General features: G+C 41.2%; 2 protein-coding genes across 3 annotated transcripts; both read left to right on the forward strand.

Annotated features, from left to right (window-relative positions):
• Positions 1–2,669: 2,669 nt before the first annotated feature.
• ccna1 (cyclin A1) lies at positions 2,670–5,032 on the forward strand. The gene is made up of 8 exons (XM_072658841.1): positions 2,670–2,852; positions 2,951–3,158; positions 3,240–3,358; positions 3,457–3,680; positions 3,750–3,954; positions 4,028–4,141; positions 4,678–4,811; positions 4,943–5,032. Exons 1-8 carry the CDS (start codon positions 2,697–2,699, stop codon positions 4,992–4,994), a joined length of 1,212 nt encoding a protein of 403 aa, XP_072514942.1. The 5' UTR covers positions 2,670–2,696; the 3' UTR covers positions 4,995–5,032.
• Positions 5,033–5,930: 898 nt separating this feature from the next.
• sparta (spartin a) lies at positions 5,931–18,837 on the forward strand. Of its 2 annotated transcripts, none has more exons than XM_072659016.1 (8): positions 5,931–6,000; positions 6,499–7,287; positions 11,710–11,904; positions 12,866–13,028; positions 14,522–14,716; positions 15,713–15,871; positions 15,984–16,074; positions 17,904–18,837. In XM_072659016.1, the coding sequence occupies exons 2-8, from the start codon at positions 6,538–6,540 to the stop codon at positions 18,115–18,117; spliced, it is 1,767 nt and encodes a 588-aa protein (XP_072515117.1). In that variant the 5' UTR covers positions 5,931–6,000; positions 6,499–6,537; the 3' UTR covers positions 18,118–18,837. The 2 variants fall into 2 exon arrangements, with proteins under 2 accessions (XP_072515117.1, XP_072515118.1); XM_072659017.1 differs by lacking the exon at positions 17,904–18,837 and adding an exon at positions 16,325–16,573.
• The last annotated feature ends 50 nt before the right edge of the window (positions 18,838–18,887 follow it).

An 18,887-nucleotide genomic window follows, 5' to 3' on the forward strand; every position in this document is an offset into this window, starting at 1 on the left:
GGCTTAGGTAAAACTCTGTGAATGTCCTTAAATGGCCCAGCCAGAGCCCTGACTTGAACCCAGTTAAACACCTCTGGAGAGACCTGTAAATGCCTGTCCACCGACAGCCAGACAGCAAACTTTGTGGCATCATCCCCAAGACGACTGGAGGCTGTAATTGCTGTTAAATGTGCTTCAACTAAGTACTGGGTAAAGCGTCTAAATACTTATGTCAATTCAACATTCGAATATTTTTTTATATATATAATGCTTACTGTTTATAATAATAATGCTTACTAAATGTAACACATGGAGCAAATAGAAGCAATATAGAAGATCTAAAAAAAAAAAACTCATAACAATCCAGAAAATGATCACGGACCAGAGCCTCATGGACAGTGCAGCAGTATCCTGTTTCAGAGGATTGCATTGCCAGCTGCGAGACCTTACATAGACAGGTGTGTGTCCTTCCTAATCATGTCCAATCAACTGAATTTACAACAGGTGGACCCCAATCAAACTTGACCAAGAAAGATAGGAGCCCCCCTGAGCTAAGTGGCTAAAGTGTCATAGCAAAGGGACTGGTTATTGCATATATGCCCATGTGAAATTTTAGTTTTTAATTTTTAATACAATTCAAGAAGAAAATCTACATTTTTAATGTTTTTAATTTCTCATTTTAGAGCAGCAAAATAAGTGAAAGGGTCTGAAGACTTTACGAATGCATTGTAAATACTGTGTATGTATACACTCACAAGCACCTACTTATTTATGCAATCTGATCAGCCAATCATGTGGCAGCAGTGCAATGCATAACATGATGTAATGACAATTACTTGGAATTAATCTCTTCATGTTGCTTATAATAATTGTAAAATGATTCTGTCTTATTGCACTGTGTGTGTGTGTGTTACTGCAATGTAGGAACTTGAGGAGATGCTCAGATGCACAGTCTAACCTCTATGGGTGGCTCTGTCTGCACCTGAGTCAGTATACTGGTAACATTTGCCTCTGACCAACACTAGACCAGCCTAAACCAATTAGGGGGAAAAATAAGGGGGATATATATTGCACACCATCAATATAAGTTTTGAGGTGTCAAAATCCACTTATTAGTTGTTGCTATTTGTTTACACACACCAAGGGTTTTACCCTTACCCCTTTTAACCTGGTGGAAGAGAAAGGGCCACCCCAGTTTTCTGTAGCCTGGGGGACAATCAGTTGGCTTGTGTTCTTTAACCTCTGTAATATCTTTCACTTCATTTACATATGTAAGGTCTCTGCTTTTTAAACTAAACAGAGAGGCGTTTGAAACTTGAATAGAGGGGTGAAATTGTGCTATTCTGCTTGAACTTTAACAGAATAGCATTTTAGCAATAGTATTAGAAAATTAGATAAAACATTAAATTAAACTATATTTGTCTTAACAAGGCAACACAGAGTGACATGTACATTCTCCTTTTTTTACCACGTTTAAATAACAATATATCGGCCAGGGACAATTACCTGTACAATGCGTGTCTCACCGCAGTCTGTGTCCCATCATTTTGAATACATTGCATTTCATTCCACACTAACTCTACATTTCACATACTTCAGTGAAAAAATTATACATTATATATATATATATATATATATATATATATTTTTTTTTTTTTTTTTTTTTTTTTTTTTTTTTTAAATAGCCTACGTTTATTTGAACATATATGGGGAAACAATACACACAGGTAGGCCTATGTAGCATATCTTAAAGTTATGTATTAACAAATACATACATAAAAAAAAATGCCCAAAACAAGTTTTATAGGTACAGATACACAGTAAAGATGCAATTGGATAATGTAATGGAATGTAATGTATCTCTTATAAACGACAATTGTTATAAATATTTTTAACAGATACACTTTTGGCCAGTTTCATATATGACAATTATATATTAATTATAATATTATTAATTATAAAATTATAATTTTAGAAAAAATATTTAACGGATGCATTTTTGGCCATTTTTATCCAAAAACAGCATTTTTCATCCAAAAACATTTTAAATATGAGTTATAGTGCCTATTAGCCTCGAGTCACTCGATTTTACATAACTAATTATTAAATTAGTTAAATTAAATTAGTTATAAATTCATTTGAACATGAATGTTGGTGCCACAAATCGTCGCTGTCACAAAGAAGCCCTTAAAGGCGAAATGACAATAAAGGATTTCCGGTGTTCAGCGTCTAGCGTTGCCGTGGTTCCGTTGCCACGTGACCGTCCTTCATTAGCTAACCTCTGCCCCAATTGGAAACACCTGCGGTAGGGCGCTGATTAGTGTGATGAGTCTCGCTGATTGGTTAAGCGATTGACCCTAATGACGACCTGCAGATATAAAGTGTCTGGAGAGAGGCTCAGTTAGTATCAGGGTTATTCGCTGGATCGATCTGGTTCTCCTGCTCGTACTGAGGCTCAACAGGTTTGTTTATTTATGGTTTGTCATCATTTGTTCTCTTTCCTGGAGCACTGTGGCCTAAATTTGCTGCAGTAGCTGTTAGCAGTGTTGTTCTTTTAGGTGAAGTCTTAATGTCCTGGCTGTATTAGCTAAGAAGGAAACTGTGTGGCTGAAGTTGTGTAATTTATCTACATCACTGGCTCTGTTTCTCCCACATGAAGGCTGAGCTTGAGATTAATTTCAAGTGACTACTAAACTCCCAGCTGGTTATTTTGGAAAATGAGCTCTAGTGGCCTTGCTCTGGTTGCCAGCCGCAGCAGCCGAGAGAACATCTCTGCTCAGGCAAGGATGGATGGTCCTCGTGTGAAGGCTGGGCAAAGAGTGGTTTTGGGTGTCTTGACTGAAAATGATCACTATAACAGGGCTTGTAACCAGGTGAGGCTTTGCTTAAACTACACCCCCCCCCCCCCCTGTCCATGTCCATGTCCCTAACTGCAACTGTTGAGTTATATGTTCAAATATGTCTTTATAAGGGTGTTCCTGCTAAACGTGGATCAGGACCTCACAATGTGTCTGGCCTTGGAATCAACACCTCTCACCAGTCCAACTCTACAGTTAGTGCTCAGGTGGCTGAGCCAGTGCTTGTACAAGCACCCAAACCTACAGGAGAAGAAGCTGCTGATCTGCTTATCCATTCCTCAGCGCTTCAGATGCTGAGTACTGTGAGCGGCTTCAGCACAGGTCAGCTTTTGGCGGTGTCTATTGCGGGAGTGTGCTTGGGCTGTCTGAGTGTCCAAATTATAGCTGGGGTTTTGTGTGCAGGATCATGCTTGGATGCTTCAATGCAGTCCCTGCCAGAGGAGGAAGTGGCTTCTTCTGAGGATGTCTTCTCTGTGTCTGAATATGCTGAGGACATCCACAGGCACCTTAGAGAGAGTGAGGTCAGTGTTGATGCTCTAAAGTCTTGCTTTTGGGGTGGGGGAGAAATTTGTGTTGGTCTCTGTTCCTTGCCCTATTAACTGTCTGCTTTCTCTTCCAGCTGAGGTACAGACCAAAGCCTGGCTATATGAGAAAGCAGCCAGACATCACCAACTGTATGAGGGTCATCTTGATTGACTGGCTGGTGGAGGTTGCTGAAGAGTACAAGCTGTGCTCTGAGACTGTCTACTTAGCAGTGAACTACCTGGATCGCTTCCTGTCTTGCATGTCCGTGCTCCGTGGAAAGCTGCAGCTTGTGGGAACTGCAGCAATACTTGTGGCTGCGTAAGTGAAGGTCTGAAGGAAGCTTCTCTTGCTTGAAGGGTGGCCCTAACTCTGTCTCTTCTTCTTTAGGAAATACGAAGAGATCTACCCACCAGAAGTGGATGAGTTTGTCTACATCACTGATGACACTTACAGCAAGAAGCAGCTGCTGAGAATGGAGCACCTCATCCTCAAAGTGCTGTCCTTTGACATGACTGCACCTACAAGTCACCAGTTCTTGATGCAGTATGTCTTGGTAGAGCGTGTCTGCACTGAAACGGCAAACCTTGCCTTGGTAAGCCTGTCCGCAAATGTTTGTGCAACATGTGGTGCTTGTACTGGGTCTTGAGCCTTGTTTGTCTCTCTAGTATCTTTCAGAGCTGACCCTGCTTGAGGTGGACCCCTTTCTGCAGTATCTTCCTTCCAAGATTGCTGCTGCAGCTTACTGTCTGGCTAACTACACACTCAACAGGGCCCTATGGGTAGGACTCCTCACTACTTCCCTGAACTAGAAGGGACTTTCCCTGAAGGTAGCCACTCTGGCTTGGCTAGTGTTTGCTCTGGGCATCTAGTTTTGCTAAGGATAATTTGAGACAGTAACCTGGCTGTCTTGCCACAGTGTAGTTACCTTTAGTCAGACATCTCAGTGCCTTATGGGCTTTATGCTGCTTTTTGGAGTTTATCAACATTGGCCTCACTGTAGTCTCCCAAGGATGTTGCATGATCTTTGCCTTAAACAGCAAATTGGTAGTTAATAGCTTAGGTGTCCATGGTCTGTACCTTAGCTTCTCAAATGTGCTTTTACTCTTGTCAAGTCTGTGTGCCAACCTGGAGGCTCCTTTGGCACCCCTTTAAGGGTCATGTGACCTTTGACAGTCCTTGCTTTGATCGATGCATGACTTGGCCATGCTTTACTATAGGAATCTGTTCTGGAACTGTCTTGCAGCAAATTGCATGTATTGAAGGGTTTCTTAGACTTTACTGAGGCCTTGCAATGTTCTGACCTCTCTTCCCACAGCCTGATGCCCTGTATGCCTTCACTGGCTACTCTCTGGCAGAGATTGCACAGTGTTTAATCGCACTACATAAGCTCCACCTCAGTGCTGCAAGTCGTCCCCAGCAGGCCATTTGTGAGAAGTACAAGAGCGCAGAGTAAGTCTATAGGCTGGCTTTCTCAGGGGTTGTGACTCCTATGCGACATGTCTTTAAACATTTTCATCAATGCAAATTCAGATTTGTGCAGTACTGGTTGAATACAGGAAGTGCTTTCCTTGCTCTTTCAGGTACTCCAGCGTCTCCCTGATTAAACCAGTGGAGAGTCTTCCTCTGCACTGATGCCCAGTGGCTGCCCTTACAAAGGGCACCAAATGAACTACAGCGCTTATTTGTCTTACTGTAAATATTGCATGAACTGTCTTAACTTTTTAACTAATAGGTTGTGTGATTTTTATCATAGTACCTTTTTAAAGCTATCAAGTCAATAAAATGACTGCTTGTTTCCTATAGGTTTTTAAGCAATGAAATGTGTCCTGATGTGTCTGTTACTGTACTCTCACTTACTGAAGTGAGGTATGAAGTTTTTTTTTTTTTTTTTTAATTGATTCCCACCCTGTCACTATGTTCTGCTGTCTCACTCTTGCTGAATCATGGGACTGTCAGACTGTGCCTTGTAAATAAACGGAACAAGTTCACTCCTTGTCTTTTTGCCTTTTATTTTTTTTATTCTGCTTCAGTCACACGAGTTGATTCCTAGTGGATGGCTTATAGTCATGCTCAGTTGAGAAATGTGGTTCCAGGCATTTGGAAACCAGTCAATACAAGCTGTAGTTTTTTTTTTTTTTTTTTTTTTTTTTTTAAGTTTTTTTTATATATAATTCTTGTTTATTTAAAATGGCTGTGATGTGGTTTGGTTTTTTTTTTTTTGTTTTTTTTATTTATTTTTTTTTTATTTATTTTTTTTTTTTTGATGGAGTAATCCAGGCTTCCTGACCCTACGTTGTTCTTTGCACTCTAACCTGTGTTCGGCTCTGGAGTCGATTCGTGTTTCAGGAATTGAACAGCCCGCGGATTCGCCTCTAACCGAGTCCTTCTGTACATACTGTGACATTCGACCCATGCATCTCTCTCAAACGCAGCCGCAGGTCTGAGCATTGTGGCTAATGCATGGCGCGCTGGCGTTGCTGCTGATCAGTGACTTGTTGGCGCCCTCGAGCGGCTGTTTTTCGGCTCCTACTCTCCGCACGTGCGGCTCAAACTTCATTAGTCATCTGAAAGCGAGGCCGCGCGCGGGTGGGTGGATGGATGGCCGGCTAACAGACCAGCCCTGAGGAGTTTTAATTGAGTACGTTTTCAGTTTCAGGGTAAATAGTGGCGTTTATGATGCTCGTTTGACGATTTTAAGTCACTGAAGTTTTTCTATTTCTTTTTTTTTAAGTTTTCGTCTAAGTTTTGCTTGGTTCTCGCTTGTCCTGCGCGTGCTAAAGGTGGGTGGTGGCGGCTACGCCAGCGCCACTGTGGGGTTATGCTATGTAGCTAAATAAGATACAAAATTGAACCCGTTAACTATTTTTAAGAGACATGCTTCTGGTCACTGCTAGCTGTAGGTTTTAGCTCGCACTAGATGCCGAAGGCTACTTGTCTGTCAGGTAGAACCAGTTGATCTGACGCAAACAGGTGACTCTATAAATAGCCTGTGAATTTGCTGTTTTACCATCGTTAACCATTCTTTAACCTTCATTTTATTTTATTTAATATGACCTAAGCGTGTTTAGTTATGGTAATGTGTGCTTCCTCATTCATGAAGCTCTCTGTCATTCCCTTTCCAATGAACGTTGTCTAGGTCTCGCCCCTTGAAAACACTTGAGCTCTTAAGGCAGACATGGAAGCTCCTGAGGCCTCTGAGCTGCAGGCCGTCGGGAACCACTATGAGAATGCGTTTGAGTGCATTAACATGGGACTGCTGGAAGATGAGTCCGGGAACAAAGGCAGAGCTGTGGTGCTGTATCGCCTGGGCCGCCGACATCTCCTCCAGGGTCTGGAGGTGCGCACCCATGGTGAGCGGTGTGTGGGAGAGGATTGGGACTGTGCTCGCCAGATGCAGCAGAAGATGAGGGAGAGCCTCAGCACCATCACCGCTCGGCTGGCTGTGCTGGAGACCACCTCGGCCACAGGGGCCCAAGCGCTTTATCCGAGCCTGCCGGTCCTCCAGGAGCCTTGGAGACCAGCCAAGGCCAGGAGGTCTCAGGTTAGCTGCAGGCTGTTTCCTACGGCTTCTGGAGGCGTTCCTTATCCGCCAACCACCCCAAACACGGCCTCTGATGTACCCAGTGAGCTGCCCCCAGCATACACCCCTCAGCCCACAGACGGGCACCTCTCACTTTCTTACAGGGAAGGGAAAAGTTGGCCTTCGCTACCAAGACCAAAGCAGGTTTCCCGCAGTCAGAGTTTGACAGAAAGTGGGGAGGATCTCCTGTTCCTGCCCCATGGGGTGCAGATATTCTTTGTGACGGCTGATGGCCGGGTCAGCGCTCCTTCGTATCCGGGGTATCTGCGCATCATGCTGAACAGCAGCCAGAATTACCGTAGCAGTGATCTCAGTGATAGCAGGCGTCCTCCTGCTTACCTACAGGTGAGTAGTTTTACATTGAAGGCATATGCTTAAATAGACTGTCATGAATATGAGCAGTAACTACACTATATAGACAAACGTATTGGGACACCTGCTCATTCATTGTTTCTTCTAAAATCAAGAGTATTAAAGTATTAAGAGTATTAAAGTTTATCCTGCTTTTGTTGGAGTAATTGTCTCTACTGTCCAGGGAAGGCTTTCTGCTAGATGTTGGAGCATTGATTTAAGGATTTGATTGCAGTCAGCGCCAAGAGCATCAGTAAGGATGTTGGATGATCACTACCCCATTTCATTTCCCTAACTCACTGCTGGTGGGGCTTTATATGCCTCTAACCCACACCTGGCATTAACCATGGTGCCAATAGGTTCATTTCTATCTACTTCAAAGAGCCCTATTATATTAGCAGTTGTTTTCTACAGGGTCTAGACAAGTTGATTGTGTGTGTGTTTGCACATGTGGGTGCAACTTAAAGTAGCTGTAATGCATTCATTAGAAAGTGTGTCCACAAACATTTGAACATAGTGTATAAGAAACTGACTGTAGTATTAGTATTGTTGTTTAATTAACTATATAACAGTCCAGGGTGGCTGTTCTTAAGGGGAAAATCTACCACATTTGTTTGAAATGTAAACAAACAAAAAAGGTCATTCAGAGTGATTTGGTGTGACTTTTTGAGTCAGAATTGTTTGTCACAGTGGTGGTGACACCTCAATCATATTGCATAGAAAAGCCCACTTACAGGAAGCTATGACAAAATGTTGTTACAAATATGCTGCCTGACACTTGAGGCATTGTTTTACAATAAGCCTTTTTTCCAGAAGTCGACCAGTTTTTGATTTTGGCAGTTATGTGTTGCAGTTGGCTCTTGCTTTTAATTAGCTTTTCATGTTGTTTACCTATGTAAAAATATTAGGTTTATTTACACATTTAAAGAATAAATTACATTATGTTGCATCTTTGAAAATTTAAATGAGCATAAAAATTGGTAATACAGTGGGGCACAGTTTCCACACTGTTTATAAGTTGCTGCCTTGTTGTGTGTAGTGTATTTCAATAATCTCTTGCTCTCTGCTATGACAGACGGGAGTCTTTACCCTTTAAAAGCTTCTATCTGGTCTGGAAATTGCCCTAGAAAATGTCTTTTTCCCTAAATACCTAAAGTCTCAGTCAAATGGAGCATATTGCTCAATTTGAAAGGCACAGAGAAATTTCTGGAAAGAGGGATGGAGGGAGGAAGACCAGAAGGTTCTATCAGCATTCATTGTAGTGTAGCCCTCACTGCAGTTTCACATTTCACCTGCCTGCTTTGAGGCCTATTAAATCTAATGAGAGAAACTGTGTGTTTGGTTTCCTGTGTTGTTGGTATGTTGAGAGGCTTGTTGACACAGAAACATTTTAACTTTTTTAAATTATGATTATTATTATAAAGTAATTATGAGTGTGGATTACTTTGGGGCAGATATTTTGCTGTTGTGAGCCAGGCAAAACTGCAATTTTGAAGGAATATGGCCATTTAATTAAAAATTAAGTACTAGTATTAGAGCTTCCTTTGACTTTTTAACTAATGACAGCATGTAATCATTTTTGTTTCTTATAGCAAGTGGATATTTACAAAAAAAAAAATTAACACCACCTACTGTGGTGTAAACTTTTATAATGTGCATTTATTTCGATATTTCTCAAGGTTTGCCCTGGAGACTGTTCAGAATTCATTTTTTTCTCTACTTTTTTCATCCAATCCTCAAATGTTTTAGGTAACTGATTTAAAAAAAAAAATTGAGATTGAAAAAAAAAAAGAAATTGAGATTGAGGGCTGTGTTTTGTCAAGAAACTGGCGATACAATGCATTTCAGTGTACAAGGGTTATCGATATGCTGCGACACTGTGGGCAAGGCAATATATTGTGCTTCTTTTTTTTTTTAATCAAATTTTAGGAAAACTGCCAGTATAAAAATACCATCATATGCATGAAATCCCAGTACAAGAAAAGGTAACTGTTAATGCAGTCAGAACAGTGGGATCTGAAGACAGTACAACACTGCTATATAGCTATCAGGGTTTTAACACGACACTAAGTGAACCACTGTCTGCCACCAATCTTTACATGTAAACTTTCTGTTCTGTCTATTTTCTTGTGCAACCCTTATTTTTTTTAAAGAGCTCCCATGTTGACCTCCTGTCCACACGAACATGCTGTTTCAAGGTTTTTTGAAAAAGCTCTCCAGAGTGGAGATTTTTAAGAACTCTTGTTGTCTTGTGGATGGGCAAAACACGTCTTATTGAAAATGCTGACATCATGGCTTTAACTTGGGCGTGGTTGTGGATGACTAAGGACTGGTTTTACCAAAGGTGTAGGTTCGATTTTGACATTGGTAGGGACACAAAAGCAGTCTACAGAGGAACCCCTGGAAGCTGGAGCTTTTGCCTTTCTGATAGACCTCTAACCGAGATTTCATGTCATTTATACTTTATTTAGACTTTATTTATAGATATCGTACACCACACACTCATAAAGGGAGCTTTTTTCGGGCTATTTAGTCTATACTGAATTCAGTCATCATTTGACTTTACATGTGACTCTGCCTCCCCACCTGCCTCTTCTGTCTTAGCTACTGTCAGATTAGTGTTTGTCACCTGAAAAAATCGTGTGATAAATAGCAAGTATTGTGTGCGAAACTGTTCAGTGGTGTTTCTAAGTGCAAATCTAGTTGACAGAGCTTTGGCGTTTCTTACAGCCGCAGCCTCTCATGTTTACAAGAAACTGCAAAGCCATTGATGTTAGCAATGAGATCTGTTAACCGTTTGTGTCCCAAACACATTGACTAGACATTGCTGGACTGTTGGATTGTCATTTGTGATGTCCCTCCATGTCCCTCCATGTCTACCCAGTTCTACGTTCTGGGGTTTTACTGTTTTTGGACAAATCAGGTCTAGAAAGTAGTAATCCACCCCATCATTTTGTTCTAATTCCCTAAACTAAGCTGTAGGAGTTGGAGCTGCCTAGGCAGTTGGAACAAAATATTGGGGTGAGTTTCTCTCTACTGTTTTATTACTCTGTGCCTGAAAGTCCTGCCCTCACATTTTGAGTACAAAAACTCCACTTTTCTGCCTGATCAGGAGTGTGTGGATGATTTCTGAGACAGCAGCGCAGCCACAGAAATGTTAAAATAATTATTTGTGACAAATCAGGTTTTGAGTGTGTATGAGTTAGAGTTATGGAGACCTGCTATTGGAACAGCACACAGTGAGAATTTATAGAAAATGCTGCTTTGTGCTGTATTTAGGTCTATTTTGGCCGTTACACTGGTTCTTGAGAAATTTCACTATGTTAATGTATTTAGATTGGATTAGGTTTATAAATAGCTTTATATTTAATTGATTGTTTTGTATTAATGTACCATCAACTTTTGCATTAACTATTACTGTAACTATGTCCGTTATCGACCCTGCCTGTATTCTTAATTATACATTTTCTCTAATGTTCCGCTTGTCTGGAATGTTTATTAAAAGCAGGTACACTTTTGTAGCAGATATGTGAAGACCATGCAATTGTTAATCTTGCTCAAATGTTTTTATAATCATTAAGCAAAAACTATTTTTAATTTAGGTTAAGGGTGTAAGCCATTTATTGGTAAGGCTGCTTTCTGCTCCAGATGCTGCTCGCTGCTTTGTGTTGGCCGGTACGCATGTCAGCTCGGATCCCTCTGAGTGACTCTGGCAGACACCACTGCTCGATTGGCACATTTCCCTTTTGAAGGCCAGCTGTCCACTGTCACTGCAGCATAGGGGCTTGATCCAGGACACACACACAAGCATGCTAAATGCTCATGAACCCACATTACATACACAAGCATACCACACACACACACACACACACACAAATGTAGGCATGTACACACACTGCAAGCACTAACAAAGTACACTCATAGATCCACAAATGTGTGTGCATTCCCCCATAGTACAAAAAACAAGAGTGTGTGTGGCAACCAGCTTCCCTTTTGTCCCACTTTAGCCCCTTGGGACAAAGCCTGGTCTGCTGAAAGCCTGCCCTGCCCTACAGAATTGTGCTCTTTGAGTTCAGTATGTCAGTGTTTCACCAAACCTTTAATTAATACAAAGAACCTGTGACTTTGTACAGCTCTTTTTCCCCCAGTTAAAAGAACAGCTACTAGTATTAGTCATTCAATGTGGTGTGAATTTTCTAGAGAAGCTTTCAGGGTCAGAATTGTTCAGTGGTGATGACCGGAACCAGATGTCCAAAGAGTTCATAAATATGCAGCCTGAAATCTGAGACACATTTTTACAGTAGTGTGGAGATGTTTTGGTTGAACAAAGTGAAACGGGCTTGTAGGGGTTTGAAATGTAAATGCATGTTAAATATGTGAAACATGCGGGCTGCAGTTATTCTGTTGTGTTAACAGGTGTGTGACTGGCACTACCCACTGTTTCCTGACTCACCGGTCCTGCTTAGCAACACTGGAGTGTTCACATTCCCTGATACCACGGCAACAGTGCCGGGGTCCTATGTCGGGGTGGTGCTGTCTTCAGAGCTGCCTGCAGCAGACAGAGCTCTTTTTCAGGAGCACCTCTCTGTGCTTACACAGCTCAGAGTACAGGTAACACACAGTAATGTATCTTTGGAACCGTACAGAGTTTTCATAATGACACATGACCTTTACTAAACGTTAAGAAGTGCATGTGCCATTAGAACAATAGATGTCATGTCTTAGGATGTCCCAATCAGTTTATTTGGCCCCCCGATCCGAGTCTCTTAATGCTGAGTATCTGCAGATACCAGTCTGATTTTTGTATTAGTAGAAATGATACAGCCACACAGTTTAGAAAAGAAGTACTGCTGATTAATACTGAAGTAAAGTCAGTTTCTATAATGAGACATTCTGGACTGGTTAATTTAGGACTCTCCTCAGTGCTGCTTACTGGGAATAATGTCCTTTAATGGCGTCTTGAGGTTAAAACATAAACCTGGTTAGGATTGGGATTAGTTCTATCATTCCAGACTGCAGTCCATATATTTCTCCTCATATACTTTCTCCTTTTTCCCTGTTTTTCAATGGTCAGGACCCCTTAGGACCACCACAGAGCAGGTATTATTTGGGTGGTGGGTCACTCTTAGCACTGCAGTGACACTGACATTGTGGTGGTGTGTTAGTAATGCACGTTGCACTGGTATGAGTGGATTTGACAGAGCACTGCTGCTGGAGTTTTTAGACACCTCCGCATCCCTGCTGGACTGAGAATAGGTCCACCCACCAGAAATATCCAGCCAACAGCATCCTGTGACCACTAATGAAGGGAGGCTAACAAAGTATGCAGAGAAACAGATGGACTACAGTCTGTAGTTCTAGAACTACATAGTTTGGTATAAATGTTATGTCTAATGTTATGTCCAAACCCAAGATAACAGTATTGCTGTATCCATAGAAGCAGTAAAATGACTAAGCAACTCATCATGAAGAGCAGAGTGTGTGGGTTTAACTACACCGTACAGATCATGTATGTTCTGCATGGATGGTTTTGCATACTGATGTCAAACGAAATGATTTCACCCCACTGAAGCCTGCAGATGAGGAAGAATCAGATGAAGCTACTGGGACAGACCCAATTAACCTGAATGAGAAGGCTCCCATTTACCCCTCAGATGGGACAGCCCCATCTCCAGGAAAAGAGGAGAAGGTCTTGCCTGAATGGAGTGAGAAGATGTCCCAGAGCATTCTGGCAGGTCTGCATCCATGAATATTAACCTCTCTAAATTACAGAGATTAGTCATTGCTGTATGAAAGGCTTTAAATGCTTAAAACAGGTCAAAGTAACTAGAATGCCATCACAGCTTAGGATCACATGGACTTTTGCAGGGTGGGCCACTCTCCTGGCTCTATTTTCTATGTATGTAAATTTCTTGGAGCAACTGCTCGCTGCTGGAAATAAGCACCTCATAAAGTTATGATGATGCCACTTATTGTTCTCATTCTTGTATAACCGGCAGTCCCCTGTTTTAAAGCCATCGAAACAAGAAATTATCTTTGTCCCCAAGGCTGTATTATTTATCTGTGTATCGGTTGCCCATGATTACAAAAATCCCTAGGTCAGCTCTTTGTGTGGAGAACAAACTTACATTGTCTTTGTACTTCCTTTATAAAGATAAAGGCAAGAAAGCGTTCAGAGACTCATTTTGGAGTTTTGTGGCGCAGTTAGGCAGTTTTACTTTTACGGCCCAGTCATTTGCTTTTCACAGACATCCATGGACATTCTGGCGGTTGGGCAGTGTTCACTTTTCTGGTCACATTCTCAAATAAACATCCACTTTAAATCCTCTCTAAATATCAACTACTTAACAGGTGCTACCATAAATTTAAGTAGTGTATACAATTACTGCATGTCAAATGGTAAACAATATACAAGAGAGTAAAATATATATGTATGTATATATACTCTCACAGAACAGTTTAAACAGGTAGGCTAATATTATATAGAGCATCCTGTTACTCAGTTTTTTGTGGCATAGATTCCATGAGATGTTGGATTTGACCTATGTTGATTGCGTCACACATCCCAAAGCTGTTCTGTTGGATTCAGATCTGGTGACTGAAAAGGCAGAACTGCAGAACCCTGAACAATAAACTCATTATTATGTTAATGAAACCAATTTGAAACAACCTTTGCTTTGAGGTATGCTTCATTATCATGCTGAATAGTAAGCCATTAGAAGATGAGTAAATTGTGACCATGAAGGAATGCATATCAGCAACAGTACTCCAAATAGATGTAACATTTGCAGTGTGATTGATAGGTTTTAACCCAGGCCCAAAGTATGCCAAGAAACTGTTCACCACAAAAATGTAGTGTTTGCTTCCCTCCCCGCACTGACAAGTATCTTTTCTATAGCATAGCCATTAGCATCAGCTGAATCAAGTGTGTTATAATCATGGTGAAATATTAAACTGTAGTGCAACAGTGGAGCTGACAACACTTGTGCAGGATATACTTTTCATCAGCAGAGGGCATTGTGTGTTTGCCTCATACCCCACAGGCACATACTAAATCAAGCCACCAGGAGGTGCCCTTTCTTTAAAAGTGGATGAGCCCTGTCATTAAAAGAAGAGCTGCATGATGTCATATCACCATAATTAATCCTCTTGCAGAATTGGTGTGTTTGCTGATAATTAAGCTAAATAAGATTTATTGCATCTTCTAACTCCTGCTCTGCATGTTCAGGGGCTTCGTGGCTCAGTCGAGGACTTGTGCAGGGAGCAGAGGTCACAGGCAAGGCCATTCACAAAGGTGCGATCAAACTGCGCGAACACATCACCCCAGAGGAGACGCCAGCGGAGGTCAGCCCCAGGGTCACCAGGGGCCTGCACGTGGCCAAGCAGGCCACAGGGGGTGCTGCCAAAGTCAGTCATTTTTTGGGTAAGCTGTCTGACATAGAATGAACATAGCATATTGAAGCAGGATGAAACACCTCTGTTCATCCAGCCAAATAAGCAGGCTTGGATTTGGCATGCAACACATTGATCATTTAGGACACCCAGCTCACAACAGGGGTCATTGGTTCCATTCCTGAGTCCTGGAGGACCAACGTAGCTTGGTCATTTCCTTACTCACACACCTACTAAACCTTAGTTAACTCAGGAGCTGAATGAAGTGTGTTGCCCTCTAGGACCAGAACTGTTTTACCCCTCCTGCTGGAGTTCAGTATTTTCACTTTTCCAAGCAGTAGTTTTTCAAAATCCATTTGCGTCAATTCACAGAGGTGTTGATTAGGGCAGTGTACCTTACAATAACCTTTTACTGAGTGTGCTGGATTAAGGAAAGTTCAGTGGTGTGTACCCTGTGTGGTATTTTCTGCAACTCTTTATACTCTCTAACATTATTTATTATTTATTTATTAGAAAACATACACTGGAGAAATAGCGAAACTAACAATAGGAACAAACAGGACAAGCTAACACAACATGAACTGACACGAAAGATGCATAGGACCAGACAAGAAACACAAACAAAAGGACCACTTATACACAGAGACAAACAAGGATTATCTGTGAACTAATACATAGTACAAGACAAATGTCCAATCGGTGCCACTTAAAAATTGTCCTCACCAGGGACGTGCCTAAATTTCACTCTCTGTGCCCTCTTGTAAAACCATGCACCAAAACAAAGATTTTAGTCCAGGCACTTAAAGAGCCCGCTGCACTTGTGGCTTCTGGATAGTCAGTTCACTATTCAACTGTGACACCTCAGTATAAACAGTGCAGAGCTTTTGGAAATCCAGGCTAAAAGGTTTCTCTGGTTCTCCTACATTTCGAGAATTTGGGCCTTTGTCAGTTAGTGGGTTACCCTGTGTTCGGTCCATTTCGTTATGCTTTTAAATGTCTTTTGGTTTAAATGTGTGTGATGGTCTAGTTGATGGCCTATCCACTGTGGTCGAACGTGTGGGGAAGGAGCTGACGCCTCACGTAAAGAAGCATGGCAGCAAACTCATCCCGGAGTCCCTAAAGAAAAATAAAGACGCTTGCACCAACATGGACGGAGCCAAAGTGGTGGCTGCAAGTAGCCTAAAAGGTTAGTGTATCTTTGCTTCACAGAAGCTTTGCCTATTTTCTTTTCAAGTATTTAATAATTGGGTATTTCCTACTATGTGTATACAGATGTATACTGTTTATATACACTTCAGGGTTGTCAACCATATGGTCAGGTTTGGAGACAGCAGCAAAGACAGTTGGGAAAAGTGCAAGCTCAGAGACAGTGCTGACTGTCAAGCACAAGTAGGTGTTTGTTTGTTTGTTTGTTTTTTGCTTCTCCATTTTTTGAGTGACTTTCAGATTCTGTTATCTTCTATGATCTTTTACATTTGCTTACCTGTCCTTTCAAAGATTGATCCTCAGATTGGTGCCTCACTCAATGCGCTTGCCTCACTTGCACTGCTTGGGAATGTGGTTTAATCTATTCTTAATTTGTCTTTCTTTCTTCCTTTCTGTCTTTCTTTCTTCTTTTCTTTTTAATCTTGCTTTTCAGATTTAAGGGTCTAGAAAGCATCCTGGACCCCCCTAGCAACATTTAACTGGTGGAACGTAATAACACTAAGTGGAAAAAATGCATAAACCAACACTCTCTGGCCTCAAGTGCCTTATTGTGCAGTGTATTTTCCCATTCTAAAAGTTATATGACAGGTGTCTGTTTTTCTAAGGCACCCTGCTAGTTACCCATGCATTTGTCTGTGAATTACACCATAATTCGTGTCCAATAAACAGACAAATTGAATAATGACGTGTTTGCTCTCTCTGTGCTGTTCACAATTAACTGTTACATGCTAATAAGGCACATAATTCCTCTATTGACTTTTTCCCTGTAGTAATATCACCAACACACCTAACCCTAATGTAAAGGGGACATATCAGTCATCAGTGGGTGTGCACCTGCATTTGGGCATATGGAGTGCCTACCAACTCACAATCTGTGAATAAGATCAGGTTTTGAGGGTTCTTAGGAGAGAAAACAGAGCATTCAACATGCTGTTTGGTTTTGACTATGCTTTCTACTTCACAAGCTACAGGGACAGACACCATTAACCTGAATGAGAAGGCTCCCATTTAGCTCTTTTTTGGGTGATGTGTTTTAAAATGTACTACAGCCACCAGAAAACTGAACTGCAGACAGTTAAAAAAATTAAAACTACCAACATCAAGAATATGTCAGTACTCATTTGATGATATAAAGAAAAGCCACTCAAACCAGTCATTCTGAACAATCAGTCTAAAGGAGGCTGCGGCGCTTAATCCTTGTGGTACTCATGTCACAGTTAATTATGGAAAAGGGGTACAATGTCACCTTTAACTGTTTCTACACTCTATAAAATTGCTGGGCGTCTTGGACAGGTTTAAAAATGTAAAAATAAACAGACAATGGATCCCTTCTATTACTAAAGAACAACATCACCAGTTTGTACAGAAGTGCCTGTAGTTACTGAATAATACACCTTGGTATGTAATAAGCCTTTCTGTGTGGTTAAAGGGGTTAAATGCTAAATTCTGGGTAATCATTGAAGTAAATATCGTCCATGTACACACGTCTTGTCACATTGTGTGTGGAAACATTGAGAAAACTGAGATGCTAGCTCTGCAGCTGTTTGGCTAACATTTACAAAAATATTAAAAGAAATTTGAAACAAATATATCTCAATGCGAATGAGAGTTGTGCTCTCGAATACCCTGGTGCCCCAGGCCCAAGTGGTCTAGTTTAAAAAAAAAAAAAAAAAAGAATCATCCATACCATTTCTGTTCTCAATAGCATCCTTAACCCATTGGCTGGCTTGTTGCAGACAGTAATACAGTGGCTAAACTACTCATACACTGCCCAGCACTGTGGAGATAACCCAACAACACACATTAACCCAGTGGTTAGACCCAGTATTGCAGAAATAACAACAACAAAAAACATAAACCCACAGGCTAGCCCCAGCACCTATGTAGAAAAAAGACAACCCAGCACTTTTTGGAGTATTTTTCCCCTCAAACGGACTTTCACTAACTCCCACTAACTGCAGCTAGTCAAAGCCATAGGTCATCTCACCTGCTCTTGGTTGTATGTGATTAAGGTATGGGGATCAGGCCAGCCAGGCTACAGACACGGCCGTCCAATCAGTGGTCAATGTGGGCGTCACTGCTTTCAACATGGACAACATTGCTCTGAAGGCTGTTCTGAAGGGTGCAGGAAGGCAGGCCTCAAATGAAATAACAAAAGATGACAACACCACCAACCAACAGCAGCCAGAGAAGATGACTAAGAGAGAGGAGAAAAAGGGACAATAAGCTACCCCTTATGGCACACCATCCACTCCTTTACTTCTAGGAGTTATGGCCATTACTGAAATGTTTGTTGTACATCAATGTATTTTACAGACTTACCTACTAGTTCTTACAGTGTAGTAGGAATCATTTGGAGATGTGGGATCTTATGCCTAAAGGGTCTATCCATACGTTAATTAACAAAGCGTTTATTTTGATACCGTATTTGTATTGTTTACTGCTGTACTTATGAACTAATGGCCAACAAAGGTATCTGATATGTATCATGGTTGCACCTTCTAAGAAAAAGGCATCTTTTTGTTAAATGTTAAATGGATAATTTTCTGGGACCTAATTTAGTCAGACCTGAACTCCCTTTTATCCTGATTCCTTTTATCAGAATCAGATTTATTGGCCAACTCTCATGAGGATATTGGTTTCAGCCATTGGTGTCTCTCTAGTATTTTCTATATGCATACATACATGCATACATACAACGTACATATAACTTACAGACTATACACAGTATACGAGCAAAAAGCAGACTGTATAAGGACAATCAATCAATATATACAATGTGCATAATCTTACCCATCAACAAAAAAATATGCAACATACAGATTATATAGGGACAAACAGTAAACACTGTGTGTGGTAGTGCAAACAACAGTAGGGAATATAATTGTGGTGAACAATGTTATGGATGTAAAGCAGGGTGTAATAAATATCTGGAGAAAAACAGGAGTAGCTATGGTGGTCTAGCAGATGATTTCAACTGGCCAGCTATATATGAA

This window comes from Salminus brasiliensis, chromosome 16, assembly GCF_030463535.1.
Source record: "Salminus brasiliensis chromosome 16, fSalBra1.hap2, whole genome shotgun sequence".
Classification (NCBI taxonomy): Eukaryota; Metazoa; Chordata; class Actinopteri; order Characiformes; family Bryconidae; genus Salminus; species Salminus brasiliensis.